We start from the raw sequence: 22,254 nt of genomic DNA on the forward strand, positions 1-22,254 counted from the left end.
CCTCGGGCTCGCCAAGGACCTCTCAGCAGAATGTCTACAACCCCCCCGACGTGTCCACGTGGAACCCCTTTGATGATGACAACTTCTCCAAGCTCACGGCTGAGGAGCTGCTGAACAAGGACTTTGCAAAGCTGGGGGACGGTAGGTCCGTGGGGTGCTTTCACACCTGCCTGCTCTGGAAAGGGAAGATGCCACGGAATGGGGATGCTTTTGGGCAGGAACTGCCTGCGTGCCCCATATTATTCCAGTCCTCTGGCTGAGTCCTTCCAGTCTCTTTCTGTTTGCAATTCAGTGGTGCCTCAAAGGCAGAGGTAGCAGCTGCTTTTGACAGTGCCCCTGCTCAGGTGCCTGTGGAAGCCACAGTTTAAACTCTGCTTCGTCTGCAAGTTGGGATTTGCAGGAGGGGACTTAAGTCACACAGTGGAACAGTGTCCTAAAAATACAGATAAGCAGCCTACTTTCAGAATAGAAGTTTTTCCCCTAATTCTGGGTCTGCATTCCAGGGAAAGCTCCAGAAAAGACAGGCAGTTCCACAGAGAACTTGATCCCAGGTTTCCAGCCGGCTGCGCCCGCAGCCCAGGCGGACGCGTTTGGTGGCTCTTCCTTCACTGCTGGGCCAGGTGAGTGTGAACATGAACAACGTGGAATGGCAGCTCCTGGTCATAAACTCTTTGAAAGGGAACGAAAACTGATACAAACTGAGCTGGGCCTTGGCACTGGGAGCTGCAGGGAGTAGGGTTGGCACTTCAGGAGAGGAGGTGTCTTGGGAAGGTACAAAGGATGCATTCCCTTGCCACAGTTGGGTGGCAGAGACCAGGACACTGTGTGGAGGCAGAGGTGAGCGAGGAAACGGAGCCCCTTAAGTTCCCAAGGAAGCTTCTTAGTGTGTAGAAGTTCCACGGAGCTCGTAACGAGGAGTAAATAAAAGCTGATGTGTGCAGTGAGGGAACTGGCTTGGAGGTGTTGGTCAGACCTGCTGGTCTGTTTGGAGGAGCAGGGGAGCAGGGATAACGACGTCTCTGCTGCAGAGTGAGGACAGCAGGGATGAGTGAGCAGGGAAGGCTCTCGGAGGAGAGCACGGTTATTCTCATAACCGACGTGCTAAGTGATGAAGGCAGTAAGCTCTGCACTGGCTGGGCTGTGTGGCTCCAGAGTCCTTGGCTGGTCTGAGGAGTTTCTCTGGAGAAGCCTCTGCCTGTGGGACCTTGTCTGGTGTCTCCTTTGGTCCTTGTGTCCCAAGGTTTTGCTGTGAGCAGCCCCTTCTATGCCAAAACCCCTTAGCGAGTGCTGCTGCTCATTTCTAATCCTTCAGCATCAGTTCTCACTGAGTGCAGCACAGCCCTGCCAAGCACAGTGGTGGAAAGCTGCTTCCAGGAGCTCCAAATGCCAGGGATCCTCCTCCCCCTGCCTGCTGCGGTCATTGTTGTTGGTGAAAAATGCACCTGGTTGATGCCTCCCCACAGAAGCAAAACAGCTGTTGGTGAGAGGAGTCTGGGAAGAGACTGAAGAATCCTTTGTGGGGCAAGGAGTGACAAATCCTTTTATGCTTATTTTTGTTTATAAAAGGAGATTTCGAGGAGCTTATAACAGAGCTTGGTATGTTGGTTCTTACCTGAGAATTAAGGAGTTGAAGTCCCCGATACAGGAGTGCTCCTGGGGAGCTGCTTTCTGAGTTTTTCCAGCTGTGAGCAGTTCATGGTGTTCCATCAGCCTTTGTGGATGATGTTGAGCAGCACCTTCTGCAAAGCCTGAGGAGCATCTGTGTGCCCTGGGCTCTCTGTGGTTGCTGCACCATGGTCAGTTCTTGCAGTGTCTGTCTTTAAAATGTGCCCCTTGACTTTCCAGTCCTGGCATTTGGCACAGGAAGGTGTCTTGGAAATCTTGGTGCTGGGCTGGGCACTTCCAGCCCTTCTTTCTTTCCTCAGAGGCAGGAGCCTGTCCCAGTCTGGCTGGTGCAAGATGCTGCATCTTTCATTGCAGACGCAGAGGCCCCACATGGGCTGTTTGTCCTTCGTGAGGCCTTTCACCTTTTGTGCTGCTGTGAAGGGAGATAACAGCTCTTCCCTGCCAGGGAATGTTCTGAGATCTGTGGGTTAAATTGTGTTGGAGAGCTACATGGTAACAGTAGTTTGGTTTTGTTTGTTTTTTTATTCTCTTTAGTAGCAGCGCACACTTGGTCAGAGTGTGCCTGTGTGTGGTTGTGTCAGGCTGGAGCTGGGGCTGTGCCTGTGCTGGGGTTTTGCTTTGTGCTTTCTCCTTTCCTCTTCTCTGTTCACTCTGCCTTTTCTTTCCTTTCCTCTTCTCTACCAGCTGAAAAAACGAAAGACATTCTGAGTTTGGACTCTAGCCCTCCTCTTCTGACTGTGCCTGATCCTTTCATTCCTCTCCCGTTATCCGACACGCCAGGTAACCAGAGCTGAGGGCTGGAGGGGGGCAGAGTCTTGGGCTTTGTTTTGTCCTCTTAATCTCCTGGTTCTGTTTGTAGGCACACCTGAAATCCTGGGCACTGCCAGGCTCTGCTGAGCTCACTGGCAGTGGGGATGTGAGAGCTTGGTTTTCATGGTGGAGCCTGGGGTTATCTCATTGTTTCTAATGCCAAAAATGTTGGTGTCTTTAAAGAATTAGCATTCAAAGCCAAAAATTATTGGGAGGGCTGGAGCACCTCTCCTAGGAGGGAAAGCTGAGAGAGTTGGAGTTGTTCAACCCGGAGCAGAGAAGGCTCCAGGGAGAGCTCAGAGCCCCTTGCAGGGCCTAAAGGGGCTCCAGGAGAGCTGGAGAGGGACTGGGGACAAGGCATGGAGGGACAGGACACAGGGAATGGCTTCCCAGTGCCAGAGGACAGGGATAGATGGGATATTGGGAAGGAATTGTTCCCTGTAGGGCGGTGAGGCCCTGGAATTTCCCAGAGCAGCTGTGGCTGCCCCTGGATCCCTGGAAGTGTCCCAGGCCAGGTTGGATGGGCTTGGAGCAGCCTGGGACAGTGGAAGGTGTCCCGGCCCATGGCAGGGGTGGCACTGGATGGACTTTAATGTCCCTTCCAACCCAAACCATTCCAGGATTCTATGAGAAATAATCCCCAGGTAATTAATTACCTGTTCTGGCTTAAGCTGTTTTTAAATTGTCTCCAGCTTTGAAATTGTAGGTTTTATTACTGTTAATCTTTCTTTCCTTTAAGAGTCAGTGTTCCTTTGGCTTCCAAAGTCTGTTGCAAATTTGAGCATCTTGTGAAGCACAAGTTACATGTGACCTTTTCTGATTTGGCAAGAGTTTCTAGTGCAGTTGGTGCGATTTAATTTACTTTGCAGTGCTGCTTCTAAGCCCTTTCCTCTGTGCACATTTCTGACTGCAGCAGCCAACACTTTTTAGCACAAGATTATGTAAGTGCTTAGGAGCTTATTTGCAAATTGGTGGGATTTGGAAAATGGGAATGTTTTTATCTTGGAGCCTCTCAGCCCTCTGGTGAATGTGTGTGACAGGTCCCGTGTCAGGGAGCCCCAGAGCACCACTGCAGCTCCCATCCTTGTCCTGAGCCCAGGCTCTGGATCAGTGATGGTTTGGAAGACCCAAGCTTCAAAATGTACTGTGAAGATGGCATCTCTCCATGGAGAGTTGAGCAATTCAGGAAAAAAATAAACCTCTTTTTTTCCATAACTCTGTGGAACTTTCCTCCTTCTGGTGGATGCTCAAAGAGCCAAAGAAATGTGGTTTGGTCTAAAAGGAATTTTACCCATAAATGCAGTTTGAGAGTAGAAGCAGAACTTGGGAGTCTTTGTTCCCTGTGTGAGCACTGCCAGGAGCTGACCTGCCCAGCTCTACCTTGAAAACAACCCACAGAAGGCAGCTGACTGCACCTTCTCCTTCTTGCTCCCCCCCTAAATGCTACTGGAAGTGTTGGTTGTCCTGACTGAAGTCACCCAGGCCATTTATTTCCCCACCAGCATCCTCAGCTCGCAGTTGGACACCACGATGTTCCCCTTGTTGCATCTCCACAGAGCAGGACCACGTGGAGCAGCAGTCGCAGCCTCAGCTGGGGGAGCTCTGGAATTCTTACTTGTAGAGGAACCCCTGTGGAGGAATTGTCAGCCCTGCCCTTGGGGCAGCTCATCAGAGCAGCAGAGGATGCAGGTTCTGTGGTGCCAGGTTGCTCCTCCTGCAGATCTGAGCCTGCCTGGTCGTGGATCTCTGCAGGCAGGTGCTAAACCTGCTCTCCCTGCTGCCTGGGGTTCTGTTCAGTGCACTGGATCCCCATCCATGGGGACAGGACATGCAGGAGACCTGGCTTTGTTCACCTGAAGGTTCCTGCCAAGACATCTTTCACTTGTTTGTTCTTTTTAGAGTAAAACCTGAGGCCAGGAGCTCATGAATATTTTCAAGGACTAGGGCTACAGACCAATCCTTAGCTTTGAAACTAAGAGGGGTTGTCTGCTCATAAACTCAGCAGAAAAGATCAAACTTCTGGATTTTAACTCAGGTTTTCAGTCTGTGTGTGTCATCCAGCAATGTCATGTTTGTTCTGCTGTGTCTGTGTTGGGCTTGGCCCTGGGCTGTGCTGCCTGGCAGCTCAGAGGTGTTTGCAGGGGTCAGCAGAGCTGGGAGTGGCTCCAGGCTCCAGCACAGCACCTTGCCTTGGTTCTGTGCAGGAACAGCTGAATATTTGCTTTCTGTTTGGAATATTTTTATGCCTGAGAAGATAGGGAATCTCCTTGCTTTGAAAACATTTTACCTCTGTCTTTATCAGCTGGGAGAAGTGGAAGTGTGAGCCTGCACCCTGTGCCTACCGGGCAGGGTTGTTCAGGGAGGGTTTCAGTACCTGGGTGAGGTTTTATTGGGTGTTTGTCCTACAGAGCCAGTCCTGGGGGCTCTGCCCTCTAAAACTGCAGCAGCTGAGGGACTGCTAAAGCTCAGCTGCTTTTTCTGCTTAAGCCACAAACCTCCTCCATCTGGCACCTGAAGGTGCAGGTGGCATCACCTGAGTGTTGGTCAGAGGCCTTGGCCTCTCCCGCCTTGCAGAAGGGCAGATGTGGTCGGGTGGTTTTCAGTGTGTTCCTCCTCCTCCAGTGTGTAATGGCTGCAGTTCTTAATGGAATTGTAACTAGTGAGAGGAGCTGGCAAGAGGGATGTAAAAATATGGCAAAACATCTGTTAAAATAAGGGAGAATTAAATACTCATGCTGAAAACATATTTCCTTGTGTATGTACAGGGAAATGAGCCAAGTTCTTCTTAATGAGCTTATTTCAGGCTTCACCACTGACTAACCGTGGGGTGTTGGTCAGGGGAGCTCTGGCTGTGGGGTCACTGTGACTGATGTAGGAGGGTCTTTTATTTTTTTTTTGGAACAAAATACTTGATGAGATGTTTTTAATCACCATAACTCTACTCCAGGTCCATAAATTCTGAGAAAATAACTGGGTGCCCAGCTATGTCTGGGTGTTTATAACAACTGTCATAAACAACTGTATTTCTGCTGGGAGTTTATTTGCACCAAGATGACACATTGAGATAAAGTAATGACACATGCAAGTTAGGCATGCACAGCACCTGTGAGTGTGCACTAATGATCTGAGTTTACTTCTTGAGTTGGGAAGATGGAAAAGGGCAACTACTCATGTAGGAGCTTGATGGATTTATTGCTGTATTGAGAGGACAAGATGTTGTTGTGATGATTTAAAGCAACAAAGCCAACGGGCCACGAGAATCCCAACGAAGTGAGTGTAAACAGCATCCAGTGTTCTTCTGCCTGGGCTGTGAGGTTGTTCTTGGGGGGGGAAATTTATTATTTTACAAATATTTGAGATCTTGAACACGAAACTAAAATTGCTTGATTTTGATCTCTTAAGGAGCCACTGTTAAGTGTTGTCCTTTACCCTCCATGGTGTTCACAAAGTCCCGTGCATTCGAAGCATTCCATTTGCCTTTATTCCCCTTCCCTTTCTGCTCGTGCTGTGTAAGAACCCATCCCATTTCACAGCAACTCCATCAGGAGAAAATCCAGTGCCTTCCCTGGACTAGTCCACGTGCTCTGTTGCTGAATACCATGCAGGACCTCCTTTAATCTGTTAGTACTTGGTCAGTCAATAGGCAGAAACCCTCCCCAGGGACAAATCTCTGCCCACGCTGGTGATTCCCTCCCGCCTGCAGCCCCGCTGACCTGGCAGGATTTTCACAGCCGTGTCTCTCTTCCCAGCTGGCCCCCGAAGGAAAGGACTCTGCTGTGTGCTCTCTTGAGCTGTCTGTGCTGTCCCAGGGCAGCCCTGCAGTGAGTACCAGCCCCGTGTGTGGTGCTGCTGCTGCCCCTCCTGCCTCGGGCATGTGCATCGTGTCCTCACCTTGGCACAGAGCTCTGCCCTCTGCTCCCTTGTTAACGTGCAAGTTTCTCAGGAGTCCTTGTTCCTTCTAATAGTCTGCTCTAACCCAAAGCCCCTTTGCCTCCCTCATCTCTTGATTGATATTTTGTCCTAACTCTGGTGTTTCTTGCTGCGTATTCTTTGTGGCTGAAGGGGTGTGTGGCCAACAATAAAAGCAGCATGGCAACAGAGAGTCTCTGGCAGTGGTGGCTGCAGATGCAGAGTCTGTGCAAACTGACTGACTGTAAACTCCATCAGGTTTGTGCATGCGTTAGAAAAGGGATCTGAAAACAAAGGTCAGCACTTTCTCACTGGATTGTCCAAAGCTGTGCTTCTCAGCCAGTGCATGGGGTTTGGCCTGTTTGCTTGTCCTAAGATACAAATCCAGAGTTAATTCAATGGCTTCACTTCCTTCTTATGTTGGTGCAAATCAGAGGAAAGGCTCTTGCTTTCATTCCTGGAGGAAGTGATTTGGTTTTCCAGTCTCTGAAACCACCAGCATCAGCCTCTCGGGGATGCTCCAAGACCCATCAGCTGTAGGCTCTTGCTCTGCTTTTTCTGCAGCTGTTTTTCTTACTCTGACAGGAAACAATCAGTAATTTCTTACTGTGAGGAACAGGGAACTTAACAAATGTTTCCCATTCTTCCTTGAAGGCTGCAGTGTGTGGCTGGGCTTTACCTCAGGAAGGGGCTCATTCTAGAGCACTTTTTAATCCCCCTCTGTGCTTTTAAGCTTAGACACCTTCTAAAAGCTTGCCATGGTCGTCCCTGACTGCTGCACAGCCCCAGCAAACCTGCCCTGGCAGGGCTGAAATGGGGCAAAGCAGAAGGTGAAATACCAGTGGTCAGCTCATCCTGAACTGGGTCAGATTTACTTCCCTGTGGCTGGAAAGCATCTGGCAGGTTTTCCATAGGCTGACAGAGGAAAAGGATGTCCCCAAGAGGCAGCTTCAAGTGGGAGCACAGTGATTGGTTAAAGCACGCATTTCCCAGCTGGAGTTGATGAAAGCCCACCCTGAGAGCCCTCAGGAGCTGTATGAGGCCAAATACCTCTGTAATGGGTTACCTTTTCCTGACCTTGTTTATCCTGGGGCTTGTTCATATGTCTGCATAGGAACGACCTGGGTTTGTCTATTGGATTTATTGTTTATTGGAGGCATTTTATCTCCTTCCCCTTTCATCCTGATACCTTCTTGTTTTTGTTGAACTCCTCAGCTTCCTGAAAAAGGATAAAAGTTCCTTTAAATCATGCACTGAGGGATGCAGTGGCTGCCTGCAACAGCACTGGCAGATCAGCACCAGCAATGAAGGAGGCAGGAAAGGAGATCTCGTTAGACAAGAAACAAAATCAGACAGAGAACCACTGACAGCCTAAAACTTTGCATAAAACCAGCCGAGCCCTGGGACAGGAGGGAAAATAAACATGTGGGGAGAATACCATGTTTGTTCTCAGAATCTGTGTGGTCAAAAACGTGGCTGAGCGCAATAGGCAGCTCTGGGAGCTGTCTGGGGCAGTTCCAGTGTGTTACAGGGAAAATCTGCACTACTGCAACAGGAGCAAAGGTAAGAGAGGAGGACTGGCACCCCTGGAAGGGGGATCTAACAGGAATGATTGCTGGGTGTGTGGGTTTGAAGCTGCAGGTTGGGTGCAGGTGCCCTGGGAGGAGCTGGGCACTGGCAGGCCCTTGGGAGGAGTCTGCCTGGATGGAGCATGTTCCCTGTCTGCTTGTCCCCAAGCTCTCGGGCTGTTTGCCCAACACACCATAACCACTTCCATCCTCCTTAGCCCCCCCCGGCAGCATTAACACCTCCTTGTGCCAAGCCCCTGCTCCCAGCCTGTCCCTTCTGCCCCTCTCTGTGCCACAGAAGCCAGGGATGGCACCTGGATGCAAATCCAGCCTCTAAAATGGGGTGTTCTTACAGGTGGGAAGGGTTCATGTATATTAAGGCTGCTGTTTCCATCACATTTTTCCTTTCAGCTGACCTTTTTCACACCTGTAATGATATAACAGGTGCCTCTTGGGCTGATTTTTAGGTTTCCTTCCCCTCCTGGTTGCTTCAGTATGATGTTGGCTTTGTTGTGGGGAGTAGAATTTTTCCTGCTTTGAATGAGCAGTTCCAAAGCCAGTAGACTATTTTATTATTTATACAGAGCAATAAAAAGGGTGGATATTATTCCCACATACGTACCAGTGTAACTTAAACTTTTCTTGGGCGTTCTCAGCATGGCAAGTCTTACACAGCAGGATTCCTGTGCTTTTGTGCAGTTGTGAGCAGGGTTTCTTTGGATAATAAATAACAACACCAATCTTTGAACTCAAAAATTAAAATATAGGTGTAACAGTTTGGTAACATTCTAATGTTAGATTATAAATGGAGTAATTTCAACGAGTTGAAGTGGCAAGATTTGTCCATGTGGAGCAAATTTTATCAGAGCTGTTTTGCTGCAGGTGATTACTTCTAGTAAAGCCTGAAATTGTTCTTTACCTTCTTGTTCTGGGAAGCAACCCTTGTGAAAGCTAAATAATTAATCTCATTACTGCAGACCTGGTTATGACTGGGAAATCACTCATCCAACCAGATGAATAATTGAGATTAACTTCTTGCCCAGGCTCTCTGAGTGTCTGTGTGAGGGATGACAGGAACCTCAGGAGCTGTGCTGCTGAGAGTGACATGTGTGATTGGAAACCTGGTGGTGAAAGAATTGCTTGGTGCCTGGGCAGCTGCGTGACCCAGGGCAGGCCCTGCTGCAGGGGCTCCGTGTCTGGTTCTGCTGCAGCTCCTCAGGGCTGTGTTCCCTCCTCAGGCTGAGCTGGCCCCGAGGCTCTCCTGGGTCTCCTCATTACACAAACACTAACAAAGATTCCCACCACAGGAAGGGGAGGGAGGGGAAAATTATTTCTTAAATGTGGGGTTCAGGAGGTCGCGTTAAACTTACGGGTGGCAGTGCCAGAGCCGTGGGCTGTTCTACAGTGGCTCCTTGGGGAGAGGAGCCCATGGTGGGTGAGGATGTCCTCACCTCTCTTAGGAGGCCGTGGCCCTCTGATGCCTCTGAGTGATATTGAGGGACAAACTTCATAACAGGCCCTGGTGGGATAGGACAAGGGATGATGGTGTTAAACTGAAGGAGGGTGGATTTTAGATTAAAGAGAGAATCTTTTTACAGTGAGAGGGGTGAGGCCCTGGCACAGGGTGCCCAGAGAAGCTGTGGCTGCCCCTGGATCCCTGGAAGTGTCCCAGGCCAGGCTGGACGTGGCTTGGAGCAGCCTGGGACAGTGGGAGGTGTCCCTGCCCATGGCAGGGGTGGATGGGCTTTAAAAGGTCTTTGCAGCCCAGGCCACTCAGGGTTCTGTGCTGGAGCTGTTTGCACTCCCCTGGTGCAGATGCTCCTGTGGGCTCACACACCACACAGCGAGCCGTGAACTCAGCACCTCATTAATGTTGTCTTTTTCTTTCTTTGCTTTTTCTCTCTGTTGCCTGCCTTCCTCCTCTTCCCGCTTGCCCCAGAAAAACTGATTGAGGGACTCAAATCTCCCGAGCCTGCGCTCCTGCTCCCCGACCTCCTGCCTGTCGCTGACCCCTTCGGTAGCACGTCAGACGCTGTCAATGGTAAAGCCCCCAGGCCCCGTCCCCTCTGTCACACGGCATGGCCTGCCCTGCATGGTCACTCCTGTGCACCCCTGGCTCCCAGAGCAGCCCCTGATGCTGGGGGGACAACGTGAGGGAGGTAATGGGTCGTGCTGAGACAGATGTGCCTTTTCTCCGTGAGATGGGCACTGAGCAGTGAGGATTTTGGTCTGCACCTGAACTCAGGTGCACTGACTGGGCAGTGACATGGCATGGCTGTGCCTTGGGTGGTGTTCTCTACATAGAAGAAAGTTAATTCCTGATTGAAGAAGAACATGGCAAAAATACCTTCATTTCTGGTCAAGATTTTGTGTTTAACCATGGCCCAGGCACTGAGCTGGTCTGTCTCCATGGGCCCTCAGCAGGATGAGGAGGAAGGACAGCATTCCCTGGACCTGGGGAGTGCTGGGGGTAAACATGCTAGGCTGCTGTGAGCCTGGATGCAGCAGGCCCCAGGCAGGGTCAGGATTTTGGAGTGCTGCAGAACCGTGTTTTAATGCACTTGCCAGGGGCACTGAAGACAGGCACTGCAGGCTGCAGGTTGTTGCCATCAGCTGCTCATATGGGCTGGGGTCCCATGACCAGCTGGGTGTGACCTGTGGCTCTGACTCACTGTAAAACAACTTCTACTTCTGCAGTTTTTGGCAGTTGTCTGAATTTTAATGATCATTTACTCTGAGTGCAAGGGGACTCCAATGGTCACTGTTCTCCTTTTGCTGGACAAGGATCTTGTGGATATTTTCTTCCTGTTCAGCTGCAGGGCAGGCGTTAGTAACCTGCTGTTCCACCCTCTGGGTATTTCAAATTGGGCTTGTACAAATTAAAATAAATAAATAAAGCCAACTGAAAGCTGAAACCAAACAAACCCTTGAGCTGACACATACTACAGGGTCACTAAAGGATTCAGACAACTCCTGCCTCAGTTCCTTCTTTTGCTTTTCCTTGCAAACTGACCTCTGGCTTCTCCTCTGCTGTTCTGCCCCTGTGGAAAGGAAAACCTGACGTAGCTGTGGAGAGCCTCATCCCAGGGCTCGAGGCCCCGCTGCCGCAGCGCCTCGTGTCCCAGAGCGAGTCGGTGGCCTCCAACAGAACAGGTTGGTGAGGCAGGAGGGGGCTGGGGGGGCTCTGAGGACCAGAAAGCTCTGGCTGCTTCCACAGGGGCTGCTCTTCCCACTGCTGGGACCTGGGGCCTTGCTCAGAGAGTGCTGTGTGATTCCCCTTCTCCTTGTGAGGAATGGAGAAGGTTCTTTCCCCAGAGGGTGCTGGGCACTGCCCAGGCTCCCCAGGGAATGAATGGGCACGGCCCTGAGGCTGCCAGAGCTCCAGGAGCATTTGGACAGCGCTGCCAGGGATGCCCAGGGTGGGACTTTGGGGTGTCTGTGCAGGGCCAGGAGCTGGGCTCTGATCCTTGTGGGTCCCTTCCCACTCAGGAGATTCTGTGATTCCATGGTACAGTGTTCCTTGAGCCCACCATCACAGACCTGTGGATGCTGCTGCCTTGCTCCCATGAAGTGCTTTAGAACTCAAGAGCAGTCACTGATCTGTCCCATGGGGGCAAGAAGCAGCTCCTGGCCCTTTCTCATTGTGCAGCCTCGATTGGGCCACTGCCCACAGCAGATGGACTTGAGCTCTTCTCAGAGGTCTCTGGTGGGAGTGCACTGGGTTTGAAGCTCTTCCCTCTCTGCAGAGCTCCCACTTTAACCTGGCTCTGTGGGATTGCTTTGTCTGTTTAGCTTCAGAGAGACAGAAACCCTGCTGGAGGTGCTGGGACTCTCTGCCCTCCCTGAGAGCAGTGGAATCTCTTCCATGACAAGAAATGGCAGCATTTGTGCTGGCTTTGCACCAAAGCTGTGCTCGTACCCTGCGTGTGGGTGGAGGGGAATGTGGGAATGTGAGCTTAACACTGTTTGTGTCCTGTTCAATGCCACCCTGGGATGCTCACCTGGATCCAGACTCTCTCACTGGGGAAGACTCTCTGCTTGACTGTTCTCTGCTCTCTAACCCTGCTGCTGACCTCCTGGATGAGTTTGCTCCCGTAGCTTTTGCAGCTCAGCCTCACAAAGGTAAACTGGCCCTCTGCTCTCAGCCCTGGCCCTCCTGGCCCTGGCCTGCAGCTGACGTGAAGCTGCTCCTGGTTTACATAAACAGATGCTCTGACCCGTTCTGGTGTTTTATTGTCCCCAAGCCACTGTTTTGTTTTCTTCCCAAGCTGCTCAAACTTGGCATGTGCACTGAAATACTAAGGGAGAAAAAAAAATCAAATATTCAGCTTGACTGTAAAGACAGAGTTTGTCAGAAATGGTGTTGTTTTCCTTGCAGTGGGGATCCAGCAGAAGGGATCCAGCAGGCAGGAAGGGTGGGCTCTGTGCAGCCCTTCCTCAGTGAATGCATTCTGGGTTTGCTTTCTCCACATGGGATTTGAGACCTGTGGTTTTTTCTGCATTATTAATTCCAGAAGGGAGCCTGACAATCATCTGTCACAAGCTCTTGGAACGAAAGGAATTTTTTTTTTTTTGGTTTGTTGGAGTTAGCATCCCAGGCAGATCAGCTCTTCCAGCCCTAGAGAACGTTGTCCTTCTCAGGAGAAGTTCTTGAGTCCAGCTGTAGTGTCACAGCAAACATGAATGAGAACCTAAGGGGGAAGGCCAGGACGACATCTGGGCTATTCATTGCCCTGAAAGAGAGGCCCAGAGCATCAGTGCTGATTCCTGGGTGCCCCTCAGAGCTGGGTTGTGCTTTGCTCACTTGCTGAGTATCCCTGTAGCAACAGAAATGCTCTGGCCATGGAGGAATTGCTGCAAAAACAGTCTGTAATCAATTTTTGCACTTGATGGCACTTCAGAATGAGTTTGTGTTTTCCATAGAGCTTTTGGGTTGCACAGGCAGTTGTTCTAATTGCTCAGTGCTGTAATACACTCCTGTGCCACTTTATTCTGCATTGAAGTGCATGTGGAGCAGTTCCTGCTCCGTCCTGGGACACAGCAAAGCCCAGATGTGGTGGGGTGGCTTAATGAGAAAATGAATTAACAGGCCCTGCATGGCTCTCCCAGGGCTGTCCCACTGTTCCTCTGGGATGGGAAAGGCTCATGTGTGATGAGGAAAGTGAGACTCTCTTAGCAGCAGGTGGGGGCAAGGTATTAAAATCTTCCAGAACTCATTTATGGCTTGTTTTCAAACCCTCATTTTTAGCTCGGGGTGTGGTTATTAACTGAACATCAGTCTCACTCTTAATTTTTTGCTTAGTTTATCTAGTCCTGTGATGGTGATGACATAAAACACCCCTGGGACAGGTGCTGCTGTCCCTGGGCGTCATCAGCCTGTGGAGCTGCAGTGGGACCAGGAGGGCTGGAAAAGCAGCCGTGCTCTGATCCTTTTATCAGTGGGATCTGGGCTCTGAGCGGGGACTGATCCTTCAGCCTTGCCACTGCATCCTTTCCTCGTCCTTCACCGGGCCCTTTGCTGGCCCTGCAATTCGTGCTGAGCCTTCAGGGTCCCCGAATTTGCCTTTGCTGAATTCAGCACCAAGCTCTGTGTGTGAGAGGGGGGAGGATGTTTCTGCTTGGGGTGACACAAGTCACTGAGCCGAGTTCCAGAGCTTTGGAGGGCTTGTGCCCGGGTGGGGACATTGGCCAGCCTTGCCCTCTCCTCAGGGCTGTCCCCAGCTGGGCAGTGCTCCTGCAGCGGCCTCGGGAGCTGTGGGCAGCTGTGTGCAGAAGTGCCATGGCCCTGGGTACTTGCAGGAGCTCCAGGGCTCTTGGGAAGAGGCACAGATAAATAACTCTGGGGACAGAGGGGTCCCGATGACAGTTCCTGTTAAGACGAATCTTTGTGTGTTTGACACTTTGCACTGCTCTCCTACAACATTTGGGGGTTGTTTTCCCTGAGTCTGATCCTCCAAAGCACAGAGTAGTTCCAGAGTGATTCCTGGCCTCATCTCGCCCCAAACCTGTGAAGATCTTGGCAGCTTTAGGTAGAAATCTCTTACTCCCAACAGGAGTCAGACAGGAATTCCAGGAAAACTGTTGGGTTGATGTGTCCTTGCTGGGCTCTCAGACTTCATACAGGAATTGAGGAGCAGATCTTGGAGGGTATTGGAGGTGTCTGAAGTGACAAGTGGTGATGCCCAGGGAGGGTGAGAGCCTCTGAAGATACCTGATGAGGTGGATAAATGATCTCATCTCTGGAGATGGTTGAAAGTGCCTCCCACCAAATGTTGAACTGCAGCTGATGTGGTTTGAAATCAATGGAATTATCTCCCAGAACTGCCCTAGAGGCCTTTAGAAAATCTCTCACAGCATCTGGGTACTCTTCAGGCAGGTAAACTCCTTGGAAACCTGACTTCATGTTGCCGTTCTTGTTTCATTGCTGCGGGTGAAAGCTCAGGGTTTTGTCTCATGTAGATGACTGGAATTTCTTCTGTGGTGTTTTTTTTTTCCCCCCAGCCCTTTTCCTCTCCCTGTGCATGAGGGCTGGGAGCCAGAGAGCCAGACAGCTCTCACACCATGCTCATGACAAAGAACACCTTCAGTCCTTGGGCGCTTACCCCAGGCCTGTGCCACGGCTTCCAGCTGAGCCCTCAGACTGGCCAGGTTTTGTTCTGGGTCTTGTGGCTTGGCTTGCTTGGTTTGGTTTGATCCCTTCCACTTCTGTATTTAATTGGCTCTCTTCTTTCCTACCCCAACTTACCAACTTTATTTCACCTTTTAAATGAAACTCCTGCTTCTAAACGCTGTCTCTGAAAACATTAAGATGTTCTAACATTTCCTGGCAATTCTAACCAGCCTCTCTGCTTGCTTCTTTACCCTTATTTCTCTTCTATGCTGCAGAAGATACTAACCTGATATCAGGCTTTGATGCTCCTGAGGGCTCTGAAAAAGTGACAGAAGATGAGTTTGACCCAATTCCAGTGTTGATATCCAAAAATTCACAAGGTAAGCCAGGATGTGAGAGTGAAAAAAGGAAGGAAAAAAGGCAAACAGTGAATACATAAATTGGTTTTGGGGCAGTGGTGCTGCAGGATATGTGACCAGTTCAAATCCTGAGCTGTAAGATACTGTCAGTGTGGTGTTTAGTGAGATGCCTTGGCCTTGGAATTCCTGTAGATTCTCTGCTTGGGAGATTTCCATGTCCAAAACCAGACATGCAATATTTGAGTTCCCATGGGGTGATTTCTCCCAGCCTGCCAGGAGGGCACAGACCCCTCAGTGGCTGAATGCAGTGAGAGCTGTGTCCTCCCACCTTCTTATTTACTGTCCAAGCCTTTGGTCTTTTAAGTGAGCTTGGCATGAGGTGCAAGAAAGGATGATAATGATGATAATCCTTTATAGCCTAAACTCTTGCTGGAAGTGAGGTTTTTTCACTTCTGGTTGGTGTCTTTCACAGGTGGGAACTGTGTGAGAGGTTTGGTCCCTGTCCCCACCTCCTCTGAGGAGCTCTGAGCAGGCAGAGTCTGTAGCATAGTGGCTGGAAAGCTGCTCATTTTCACCATTCTGGCACCAGATCCCCTTGATGAGATCCTTGCCAGCAGCCTCAGCCCCACGGGGGTTGTGAAGAACCAGCAGCACTGTTGGCTTAACAGCAACAGTTGTGCTGTGGTTTTTAGCTCTTCAGGGACAGCATCAAGCAGCATTTCACTCGTGGCCAGTGAAGGATCAGTGAAGTGGGTCCCCTCTCTGCAGTCACCCCATTGAAAGGATTTTTTGATGACAGCCTTTGATGTACTTGTGGAGGTTTAAAGACAAAGTCAGGACTTTTTTTTGTTTTTTGTGGTTTTTTTAAAAGCTTTTTTGCCTTTTTTTTTTTTTTTTTTTTTTTTCAGTTTGGTCACAGAACCTTTTGGCTTCCCTAAGTCCCAGCTTTGGTCGCAGCAGGAATGTGCTGAGCCCCTGCTCTGCACTAGTCTTGGCTTTCAGAGGCTGACACTTGTTAGAAACAGTTCAGACATTACAAACTCTGCTCCTGCTGCAATCAGAGGAGGTTTCTCCCAAGGCTGGGCCAAGATAGGCCACCTTGAGTACAGAGGAGCTTCCTGGGAGGTTGGAACCAGATGGTCTTTAAGGTCCTTTCCAACCCAAACCTTTCTGTGATTCTCTCCTCCAGTATCCAAGTCCCAGTTACAGAAAGTCCCACAGTAGCCCAAGCTCTCCTGGAAGCAGCTCAAAGCACCCAGAGGTGCTCCTAAAATAGCAACTAAATTTCAAGATTTAAAATTTTGACCTGTCCTTTCTGTAGGCTGTGGGAGCCCTTGAATTGTTTTAGAGATCCCTTAGTAAGGACAGGATTCTGCAGCCTGGATAAACTTTGTGGAAAGAACAGGTTTGTAGGGATTTGTTGGCTGCTGTGCTGGTTTGGTCTGGGGGGAGAGGGTGGAAGAGCGAGCAGGGGATTCATTGCTGTCATGGTACAAATAATGAGAAGAGCTTGAGCAAATTTTCTGTTTTGCTTTGACTTTTTTCTTTCTTTCTTGATCTTGAACTTCTGAAACTGTCGTGTGTGTGTGTCCTGTTCAATACTGAATTCCTATCTCTCACACTTTCAGGTGGGCATTCTAGAAACAACAGTGGAAGCTCTGAGTCCAGTCTTCCCAACATAGCCAGGTCTTTGCTGCTGGTGGATCAGCTCATAGACCTGTAGCAGTGACACAGTAGCAGACGCAGTTTCTGTAACGTACCCAAACCTCCGGTTTCGTTGCCAGAAGAGTTTCCTTCCGTTGTGCTTCTTTGGGGCTTTGCTTTGTTTTTTGGTTTTTTTTCTTAATTAAGAGAAAAGTCTGCCAACAGGAGACAGTCACCCACCTCTCTCCCTGTCTTCCCGTGCCCTGGGGCAGATTCTGGCTCAGTTCTCCAGGTAGCCTGTTCTCTCTAAAGCTGGTAAAGCCCTGGGGGGGTTCCCTCTGCACTGTCCCATGGTCGTGTCCAGAGGAGCACCGTGGGGAGCCCTCCTGTCCCTGCTCAGGGAGCTGTGGCTGCTCTGTGACCCTGCACCAGCCTCCTCTCCCCGGAGCAGGGCGTGAACAGCGCGTCCCAATCTTTGCTTGGTGCTTTTGGCTGTGGTTTTGGTTCTGTTCCCTTTCCCCAGGGCTGGGCAGGAGCAGGGGCCAGGTGACAGTGGTAGGGACATCCCTCAGCTGCAGGACACGGGGTAGGAGAGCTGGTGGCTCTGAATTGCTTCAGAGGAGGAGGAAGCCCCGAGTTCCTCTGGAGCAGTCCGGCCATACTCTGGTGATGGTGCACATGAAGAATTTTCCAGCTGCCCCCAGCTCGTGGTTTGCTGTAACAATCCTGCTGGGACAAACTGCACTTCCTGGGGGAGGGAAAACCAGAGAAAAGGAAAAATAGAGAAAAGAAAAAAGAAAAAACCAGATTGTTAAAGCTGCAGAAATGACCCTAAGTGAAACGTAACGAGGTTTTGAACCAAATCCATGTGAGTATGGCTGTGACTAGTGTTTCACTGACCTTTTTTTGGGTGGAAAGGGCGCTGTGGCAGCAACAGATGTATTTTCTGTGACTTCTTTTCTGTGTTTGACTGGAAAAAAAGAAAATCCCCTCAGCCTACTGTAAATTGTGTATGAAACAAATTGTCCTATGGTTGTTTGTCTATTTTTAATCCTGGTTTTAGTCAAGCATCTGGTATCTGTTCTGGGTTCTCCATTTTCTCTCGTAACTGCTATAGTGCACCCCAGTTCAGTATGGAGCCATTGTTTCAGTAGACAAAGATTCCTGTGGGCCTTTCTCCACCCCAGTCTCTGTGAACACGCATGCACTTGGTTCAGGTGGTTTGAAATCAGTGCTGCTACAACTCGATGGGTTCTCCCTTTTCTTTCCCCCTTCACACGCTTGGTTTGTCGATAGCTGGATACGCTCAACTCGTTTTCCTTGGCTTATCATGAAGTCCGGAATTTCTATCTCGTATTTGAAAGCCCTCTCTGAGCAGAAGGACTCTTCCTCTGTAGTGGAATTCTCCCCAGCTTCCTGCTCCCTGTGTTTGTGTTTGTAGCTGTATTAGTAACAGTGCAGTTCCCACGTGCGAAAGTGCGAGCGACTGAATGTGTCTGTGCTGACCTCGCTGAGAAGGGAAGAACCCCAAGTTTGTGACTCCTCCTTTCCTCTCTCCATCTCCTCCCCACCCCAACACTTAGTTTAACAAATTCTGTACATAGAACTCCCATCGGTTGTGTCTCTACATTACCCTTCTTTTAAAACCTACACTTATTAATAAAAGTATTGCTTAAGTGTGTTGTATCATTACATGTGTATACTGCACTTTCCAAGAGAAGCTTTACATGAGAACTATGGAAATGACCTTAGTAAAATTGTGGATAGAACTTTATTATTTTTTTGTTTTATATTCCTAAAGCACAGGCAAGCTGGACTGGAAAACATGAAGACGCTATAGATAGAAAGTTATTGTATAGTCAGATACTGAGATTATATGAAAAGAGAATGGATTTTAAAAAGTAACCATCTACTGTATATTAGAAACAAAGATTTCTGTGAATTAAAGTACTTTTAAAGAATGTTTAAGATTTTAAATCTAATGGCGCTTGTTCAAGGGTTCTGGAAAAAATGACAAATGCACTGGGTTGTTAATAATGCTATTAAATAAGCAGATGTGAATGTTTATTTTATTGCTTTTTCAAGTAGCTGTTCACGGGTATGGGTGGAAATCCGATATTTTAGAGACGTCTGTTCTTAGACCTCCTCCATCAGAAAATATTCACCATGTGTTTGCAGAACGAATGGAAATGAGAGATGAGTGGAGATTGGGGATTCATTTTAAACTCTCCGAAACTGTGAGTGTCCCACAGGCTCTGGGTTAGTGTTGGTGCTGCTCAGAACTGAGGAGTTGGTTTGAAAGCTGCTGCTCTGAGGGCACAAACTGAACTTGACCCCGTGTCCTGTGGGACATGTTTGGTGCCTGGCATTCCCCTGAGGGCCTGAGAACGAGCCTGTTGTGGCTTGGTTGGAGCCTTGCCTGGAGCCAGGGGAGATGTTTCTGTCCCCTCTGAAGGGCTGTGGGGCCAGGAGGTGTTCAGTGACAAAAGCAGTCAGTGAAATCCCAGCAGGGCTGTTCTGCTCTGCCCATGAGCAGTGCCCTCGTGGTGGGATGGCACAGGGGGCTGGAGCTGGCAGTGGTGGCACTGACTGTTCTGGTGGATCTCCTGTCAGGGTACTGCAAACACAACCACAGCACATGGAGTAATTTCCCTTCAAGTCAGGGTTGTGCTTTGGGTGCAGGAACAAACTCTGGGTTTGGGTGGCAAAGGTTCAAAGGAGTAGTTGGAATTTTGATGTTGGTTCTCACTTACTCTGGGGGGCTCAGGTTGGGAAAGGCCCTGCCTTTGGAAACCTCCTTGTTCATCTTTAGGTGGGTGAGCACAAGTTCAATCAGCCACCTTGTTTCTGACAGTATCTGCTGTGTTGGGAGCATCTGTCCCAAAACAGAAGATGCAGCTTCCTGGGTTTGGGCTGTCCAAGTCTTCTCAGGATCCCTTGGGACTTCCTTGGCCAGGGCTTCAGGTTGCTGTACAACCCGCTGGGACAGTGGGTGGAGAATCTTGGCTTTGTGGCAGATCTGCATCTTCCTGCAGCCCACTCATCACAGGCCAGGGCAGCTTGAGCCAATCCGTGTGGAGCAAAGTTATTTTTAGAGGGAGCTTCTTGTAAAGGATGATGATGGTGTTCTTTGGCCTAAAAGCTTGCAGGGTACTGCCTCCAGTGGCTGTGCAAAACCACCTTATTTAAAAATTGATTTTAAAAAAACGCCAACGTTATTGCAATGAAATTTTGGATGTGATTCAGGCAGAGTTCAGCAAGTTTTGGGGTACCTGAGCAAACATGAACTGTGGGGCACATGGGTCCCTGACTCCAGGAAGCGTCACTGGGCAGCCAGGGTGCTGCAGCAGCAGCTCAGGTGGGGGCATGTGGAAGTTATTTTCAGTCAAACTTTTGTACTTCAAGAACTCCCCTGCGAATCTGTTGGAGTTGGGGAGTAGCTGGTAGGGATGTGAGGGGATCATGGATGTGACATGGAGTGCTCTGGTGAGTGGTGCTGATGGGCAGCTCAGTCACCAGCAGTCGGGGGAGCCCAATGTCTCAGTGCTGAGGTGTGGGCACTGCACTCTGAGCTGCACCACTCCAGCAGGAAATGTAGGCTTGGGGGAAGAACATGAAGCAGAAGGGTTCCTCTGCAGTTATTTTTGTGTCCTGTGCTGTCCATTTCCACAGGGGCAGAAGCTGAGCTCTGGCTCCAGATCTCGCTGTGCTGTCCCTGCACGGCAAGGAGGGGCTGCTGGCTGGGTTCTGGAGCAGGGGACCACCCCATGGAACTGCCCTTGTGATTTTCTTAGGGGGTCCCTGACTGTACCTTAAACAGGACTCGTGTAAGTGCTGGCTCGGGCACAGCACAGCTGAGGGGGAGCCAGAGGATGCTCTTGGTGTGCAGGGGTCAGACTGTTGATGAGCTGCTGGAATGTGGGGCGTGGGTTGGTGTGTTTAACTCCTGCCTGGTGCAAATGGCTGTACAAGTGTGCCAGAACTACAGCATTAAATTCCTTATCCTCTGGAACTGAAGGCCCTGGATCTGCCTCCAGGTCTCCCACTGTCAGTGGCTTTGAACAGAAACACTTAATTCTGCAAATTGTCTGATGCCCCAGGTGTCACTGACCTTTGGTGTGCTGTGGTACCTCCTTGCTGGCAGTGCTGTGTGGGGGTAGTTCTGTATTGTTGCTTAATGAGATTGCTTCTAGGAATTGGAATACAAGGAAAATCTCCACAGTGCAAGAATGAAGGAGTGATAAGTCTTTTGACCCTTTTAAAATTCCAAACTAGTAATTCTGCACACTGGTAACTGTGCTATCTTTAGCTACCTGTTCCTGTGTGTTGAGTCCTGCCTGACTTTGGCTTGATGAAATCAGGAGAGTTTCCTGGTGAAAGAGTAGCTGTAGACTCCAGGAATTCCTCTGTCTCCCCTGACCTTTTTTTTTGGGTCTTCTCCAGAAGTGAGATCCTCACCATTCTGGTTACTGCTCTGTCTCCTGTAATAGGGAGTAAATATTTTCTATAACCTCTTGGTTATTTCAGTACTCTGCCACTTCAAGGCACTGTTTTCCTTGGAAGCTGGGGAAAGTCCAGGTGCCAGGGCTGTCACCTGGGGTAAAGCTCTTTCAGGTTGCTGTCTGAATACCTGCGGAGTGTGTTCCTGGGGTACTGAGTGATGAGAGGTTCTCCCTCTTGAAAAAGAGCCTGAGTGTAGTTTGGAATCTTTTTTAGTATGTGTATCTGACCTTGGAATCAAATACTGCCCACTGGTGTTGTACAGGAGTAGGGAGAATCCTCATCTCCAAGCTCCAGCTTCTGTCAAGATTTCTGCTGTAAAGCTCATGGCTGTTGCAGTGGGCATTCCTGAAACCTGAGCACTCACTGAAAACCTGAGGGAGGCTTCCCCATGGAATAACACCCAGATCTTGGGAGTCTGGAGGAGGAGGGGACAGACAGGAACTGCCCAGTCTCAGGAGAGGAAATGCTCCCCCCGCAAAAGGGGCATCTCTGCAGAGGGGTTGTGGGGCTTTGTGTGTCAATCCAAGCAAATCTTCTGCCTGGTTCTGTCAGGCCCCCCGTGAATGGGTCCAAGACCCCACAGAGATGGGCCAGGGCTCCAGACCAAGAGGCACTGCCTTAGTTCAGTAGATTTGTCCTTCACCCTCCTGCTGTCACCAGCTCGTGGAGTGACCCCTTTTCTGTAACACACAACAAACTGCATCCAGGCCTTTTCCCAGGGAACTGTCCCTCGAGTGCCTCAGCCTGGCTGGTCTCTGATCTCAGACCTGCCAAGGCATCCATCAGCACTGGCAAACTGAAATTCCCTGGTGTCCTGTAAGTCAAGGACACCTCTGCAATGTTGGTTGAAAGGCCCGTAGTTACAGCTGCTTGGGGGAAGCACTGCCCTTGTCTTGTTATCTCTTCCCTGACCTTCCCACACGGGCTGGGTTTTGGTTTGATGGGGTATTTCAGTGTCAGTGTAGCCCAAACCCTTTTTTAACATGATATTCACAGCTGGAGAGGAGATGTCCGAGTCGCACAACCAGATGTTAACTAAGGTAAAATGCTGGTATGATGTTGTCTTCATTGTTGTAATGATGCTGCTGTAGCTCCTTCTGGGACCAAGGAATGTGCTAAAGAAAAGCTGTGGACCAGTTACAGTGGGATGGGTCTGGAAGTGCCAGGTCTTGCCCATTCAGCATTAGAGAGACATTCCCTGGCAGTGGGGGTGGTGTCCCTGCCT

General features: G+C 49.8%; 1 protein-coding gene across 1 annotated transcript; it reads left to right on the top strand.

Annotated features, from left to right (window-relative positions):
* Positions 1-5: 5 nt before the first annotated feature.
* On the top strand, positions 6-18,593 carry LOC121672357 (AP2-associated protein kinase 1-like; the record flags this gene model as incomplete). The annotated part of the gene is made up of 8 exons (XM_042044977.1): positions 6-141; positions 504-620; positions 2,311-2,406; positions 9,853-9,954; positions 10,965-11,066; positions 11,925-12,035; positions 14,799-14,903; positions 16,511-18,593. Coding segments are annotated over 8 exons (864 nt in total), but the record flags the coding sequence as incomplete, so codon positions are not given.
* Positions 18,594-22,254: the final 3,661 nt, after the last annotated feature.

The sequence above is a fragment of the Corvus kubaryi genome, unplaced genomic scaffold (genome assembly GCF_017639235.1).
Source record: "Corvus kubaryi isolate FWS band 111438036 unplaced genomic scaffold, C.kubaryi_AGA036_p1.0 52669, whole genome shotgun sequence".
Taxonomy (NCBI): Eukaryota; Metazoa; Chordata; class Aves; order Passeriformes; family Corvidae; genus Corvus; species Corvus kubaryi.